The following is a 5,688-nucleotide window of genomic DNA, read 5'->3' as shown; positions in this document are numbered from 1 at the left end:
TATTATTAGCTACAGTGTTTATATTTATGTAGGCTAGAAAATAATAATTTTTGTAATATTTTAATCCTTTAATTCTTTTTCATTTGTAAAGATATTTGCATATTGCTGTACATCCTGTGTGTATTAAGCAATGTGTAAGCGAGGCGCTCAACTAACACGCTCTGCGCTGGACTATAGACCTGATTTGATCTGGTCTATTGAACTGTCTATTTTAGTTCCTCAAAATAGCAACACACCTTAACACGCCTCCTTTTTTAGACCAGAACGCACATATGAGCGTAAATGCATTTGCTATTTAAACAGCGTGGCACAAAACGTCAAAATGATTCTTGCATCGAGCTGAAACTAGCAAACAACAAATGCGTCACGTCTTGCGCCGGGTGTATGATAGGGCCTTTATGGTTTACATTTTAAAGCAGCCAGGGAGGATTTTGGAGGAAATCACATACAGTACATGCTTGTCAAGTCATATATGCTAAAAACAAATAGTTTTGGCTGCATGGAGCAGTTTAATGTCACAATAGCAATAAACTATAAATAATTAATAAAAATAAATAAAAAGATTTGTCTGTCCATTCTGAAATGATGTTTTAATCGATAACGCTGATGAGCTAAAGGAAAACCAAAACAATTTCTAGCTTCCTTTCCTAATTTATAACCCCTAGAGCAGAGATGCTCAAACTAAGTTGGCCCATGGTAATCTTTGATTTGGCCCGCCATCTCATCTGAGAAGAGAGGGAGAATGATGGTGATGGTTTAGAGACTGTCATTTCAAGTTTAATTTAACCTTTTATTTATTTGTTGTATTGTTAAGCAACAAAAAAAGCTGACAAATTTTTCAATCTAAATGCTGTTCAGTTTAAAATGTACATACTGTCACCTGACAGATAGAGACCAAGTGTGACTAGTGTATTCAGCATTGAACTCCACTGTTATAAATGGTATTGTTCATGTTTTTAATGCAAAAAAATATATAATTAAAAAGTTATACAGCATTAGGTAATACGATTAAAAAGTAATGTTTACTATTTATTTTTTAATATTAGGAAATTACCCATGGCAACTTTAATGTAAAATAGTTTGGTGTGTTTATCTTCGGCTCACGGCTCTTAATGATATTTGGTTATTGGCCCTTTTGTTTGGACACCTTTAAAAGATCAGAAGATACAGCTAAAGACAAAATTATTAATCAATAACTATTCTTTTTCAAATATAAGTGTTTAACAGAGCAAAGACATTTTGCTCACAGAACTTCCTATTTATATTATATTCAGGAGAAAGTCTTTTAATTTGACTGTAATATATTTATTTTTGAATGTAAAAACTGCCACAGTCATTATTATTAGCCCCTTTATGAAATAATTTTTGATATGTTGGAAAATGTTTTATATCTCTGTTAAACAGCACTTATTGGAAAAAAAAACAGGAGAGCTAATCATTTTGTCCTCAACTGTACATCTAATAGCAGTTATATAAATTACAACCACAAAATCACACCTCTTGTATTGGGTAGAGTTGTACAAAATAAGTTGTATTGTTTCTATGCAAATTCCCTGAATACTTCAATAGCATAAAAATACATACAATTCTGACCAAATCATGTGTGATGTTCCAGTCTCAGATTCATCAGGGGGATGTTTATGTGTCTAAAAACAGAATCATTGGCAATGACTGTAGAAACCAAGTCTTAATTGTAGTATCAATTCAATTGTCCATTTCTAGGTTTCTGAATCAGAAAACCACAACTTTGGCTTTTTTGGGTTGAACTTTTTTGACAGGCACGTGCACGTCCTCATGGTCAGCGCTGATTCTGTTGGACAGCCGGCCCAGAGTGATGGAATTAGCTGAAAAACAAATATGTAATGCTTACATTTTTATACTTGCACATTTTATTATGCAAACAGATAAAATGTGACAATCAATGAACTATACGAGAAAACATTGCCTGCATTTAATTTGTTTATGCCCAAACTAGAACTAAACAAATGTTAGATAACCACCCTCCTAACCACCATAAACACCAATTATTACCATCTGTAACTGTTTAAAAATAAACAGGATAATCAATGAAACAAACATTATCAAGTATATGATCAAATAAGTGTAATAAAGATAATTAAATGCAGGACTTAAAGGGACAGTTCATCCAAAAATTAAAATGCTATCGTTTATTCATCTTTTGCTTGTTCTAAACCTTTGAGTTTTTTTTTATTCTGTTGATTACAAAAGAAGCTATTTTAAAAAATGCTGGAAACATGTAACTTCCATAGTTTTTGTTGTTTCGATTAAGGAAGTCAGTGGTTCCAGCTTTCTTTAAAATATATATATATATATATATATATATATATATATATATATATATATATATATATATATATATATATATATATATATATATATATATTTGTGTTTATCAGATGAAAGAAACTCAAAGGGTTGAAATCATGGTGATTGTATTTTAATTTTTGGATGAACGATCCTTTTAGGAATCAAATAAAATAATAGATAAATACATTTAAGGAAGAAAAAAAATCAAATTGAATGTTTTTAAAAGCAGCAGATATTCTAGTGCAGGACTGCGAGACTCACTTGAGTTCTGGTGTTCAGGACAGTCTTTCTGAAAGTGCTCCACTGAGCCACAAACCCGACAGCAGCCACCTTCAGGAACAAAGCACAAGTACAACACATAATTAGAAATGCAGTCATCATATAAAGGGCTAAATAAAGGGTAGATTGGGTTGAATGTAGATCTCTCACCTGCAGCATATAGTCCCTTGGGGTTATCAGGACAGGCTTTGGACAGATGACCAGTCTGACCACAAATGAAACACTTGGCGTATGGGTAATTACCTAGAAAATGGAAAATTTCACATGGTCAATTACAGCAAGTTTAATTTTTTTTACATTAGTAACAGTGTTTCATAAATACTAGCACTTTGTGTGTGCCAGCATTTCCCAACAACTAACTTAAAGTGACTTCTACTGTTTAAAAACTAGCCTAGAGCACCATCTACTGTTTAAAAACTATCCTAGAGCACCTTCTGCCGTTTAAAAACTATCCTAGAGAGCCATTTGCCATTTAGAAACTATCCTAGAGCGCCATCTGCTGTTTAAAAACTAGCCAAGAGCGCCTTCTGCCATTTAGAAACTAGTCTAGAGTGCCATCTGCCATTTAAAAACTAGCCCAGAGCACATCTGCCATTTAAAAACTAGCCTAGAGCACCCTCTGCTGTTATAAACTTGCCTAGAGCGCCATCAGCTGTTTAAAAACTATCCTAGAGCGCCTTCTGCCGTTTAAAAACTATCCTAGAACGCCTTCTGCCATATAGAAACTATCCTAGAACGCCATCTGCTGTTTAAAAACTAGCCTAGAGTGCCTTCTGCCATTTAGAAACTATCCTAGAAGGCCGTCTGCTGTTTAAAAACTAGCCTAGAGCGTCATCTGTCATTTAAAACCTAGCCTAGAGCGCCGTCTGCTGTTATAAACTAGCCTAGTGCACCATCAGCTGTTTAAAAACTATCCTAGAGCGCCTTCTGCCATTTAGAAACTATCCTGGAGCGCCTTCTGCTATTTTGAAACTATCCTAGAGCGCCTTCTGCCATTTAGAAACTATCCTAGAGCGCCATCTGCCATTTAGAAACTATCCTAAAGCGCCATCTGCCATTTAGAAACTATCCTAGAGCGCCATCTGCTGTTTAAAAACTAGCCTAGAGCGCCTTCTGCCATTTAGAAGAAATCCTAGAGCGCCACTTACCGTTTAAAAACTAGCCTAGAGCACCGTCTGCTGTTATAAACTAGCCTAGAGCACCATCAGCTGTTTTTAAAACTATCCTAGAGCGCCTTCTGCCATTTAGAAACTATCCTAGAGCGCCTTCTGCCATTTAGAAACTATCCTAGAGCGCCTTCTGCCATTTAGAAACTATCCTAGAGCGCCTGCTGCCGTTTAAAAACTATCCTAGAGCGCCTTCTGACATTTAGAAACTATCCTAGAGTGCCATCTGCTGTTTAAAAACTAGCCTAGAGCATCATCTGTCATTTAAAAACTAGCCTAGAGTGCCGTCTGCTGTAATAAACTAACCTAGAGCGCCATCTGCCATTTAAAAACTAGCCTAGAGTGCCGTATACTGTTATAAACTAGCCTAGAGCTCTACTGTTTTAGCCTCATTCAGCTCATACCCATGGCAGGATCCACTTTGGCGCGACATCTCTGGATCTCATGCTCAGTAGAGCCGCAGCGATAACAGATCCCTCTGCCCATTTCTTCATCATTGTTTGCTTCCGGACAGTCGGCGAGTCCATGCCCAGGCTTCCGGCAGTTGAAGCAGATCTAGATGAAAGTGTGAGAGAAGTGAGATTTTTATATTAACACTCATTTAGCAGACGCTTATGTCCAAAGAGTCTAACAATTGAGAAGACATTCAGCCATTCAACAAGAAGAGGCGATACACACAACAAGAGCGCACCATGTTACTCTTCTTAGTGTTTTGTCTCTTTATCCGTCGGTTCTCTCGCCGTGCGTCTTTCTTCAGCGCCGTCTCCACTTCTCCTCTCAGATCCACTGGTGTGTGTTTCTGCAGGGTCTGTCCGGTCTGCTTTAAATACTCCATGAATCCGTTCACATCCTCATTGTCGTGCTGCTTAGTTTTCGGGTTGGGTTTTTTTCTTACACCTGATCCCTGCTGGATGTTTCGGCCACCCCTGCTGGTTCCTGCTGCCCCGGCGCTACTGTTGGCCTTCAGCTGCTTCCATGGTGTGGCGTCCGCCGCTTTGTGTTTATGGACATTATTCGCTCGAGCCCACCGCGTCATTCTGAATGCTGCGAGAATGAGAGACAATATTCATGATCAATGTCTCAACTCTCTCCCCGGAGGGAGTTCTTTTAAAGTCTGCATGAACCGGAAGCGGTGCACGTTTTATTTATTTTTTATATTGTGACAGTTCCTTGAGAAATGGAATATTAAACGAGATAACAGTGGACGTGGCTTGTTTTTTTTCCAACTGCGAGCTGATTGGATTTTACATTTATTTGGATTAGATTTGGAATTTAGTGTTGCCTTTAAATGTATTGTGTAATTTTTACTCTCAAAGTGCTGTTATGCAATGACTACATAGTACTGGCTGCAGACTTTCACATGCAAGCTGAGACATGCAATCTCATACCAGGGCTGCACGATATTGGAAAAATCTGGCACTGCTATATTTTGTTTTGTTGCAATATATATTGCGATATGAATATAATTTCACCAGATGATTTGAATAGCTCTATTTGGAAAGATTTAATTCACAGTGTTGCCAGATAGGACGGTTTCTCAATTATACACCGGTTATGATCTCCTGAAGAGATGCCATCTCCATCCTCCATCCACCCTCCATCATCCACTTCTGAAAAAATCACCCACAGTCCTGATGCTTTTAAGAGCTCAAAATGTGTCTTTTTGTAAGCAGCACCGGTTGCTTTCACTTTGAACAGATTATTAAATAGCCTAAAGTTAACCGTGTGCATGTGATCATTCTTTCATTAGCACACACGGTATGTTTCACCTGCTTTCATTTTTGTTAAAATGGATTAATTATTTCATTTTTTTTACAACATTGCTTTAATGGGAGATGAACTCTCCATTTATGTGCAGTTAACTGGTGATCCGAGAGATCTTTAGCCACGACAGATTAGTGCATATTTTTGATAC

The 5,688-nt window shown here is 37.2% G+C and overlaps 1 protein-coding gene across 2 annotated transcripts in view; it reads right to left on the bottom strand.

Annotated features, from left to right (window-relative positions):
- Positions 1-1,510: 1,510 nt before the first annotated feature.
- Positions 1,511-5,688, bottom strand: part of zcchc9 (zinc finger, CCHC domain containing 9) — a 5,287-nt gene continuing 1,109 nt past the window's right edge. Inside the window, 5 exon segments of one of the 2 annotated variants that reach the window (NM_198370.1) lie at positions 1,511-1,844; positions 2,590-2,658; positions 2,758-2,850; positions 4,178-4,328; positions 4,465-4,817. In NM_198370.1, coding sequence (NP_938184.1) covers positions 1,732-1,844; positions 2,590-2,658; positions 2,758-2,850; positions 4,178-4,328; positions 4,465-4,809 — 771 coding nt within the window. In that variant the 5' untranslated portion in view covers positions 4,810-4,817 and the 3' untranslated portion in view covers positions 1,511-1,731. 2 annotated transcript variants of the gene reach the window in all.

The sequence above is a fragment of the Danio rerio genome, chromosome 10 (assembly GCF_052040795.2).
Source record: "Danio rerio strain M-AB ecotype USA chromosome 10, GRCz13ab, whole genome shotgun sequence".
In the NCBI taxonomy this organism is placed as follows: Eukaryota; Metazoa; Chordata; class Actinopteri; order Cypriniformes; family Danionidae; genus Danio; species Danio rerio.
Note: the sequence above shows the minus strand (reverse complement) of the source record. Positions and strands in the feature narration are given on the sequence as shown.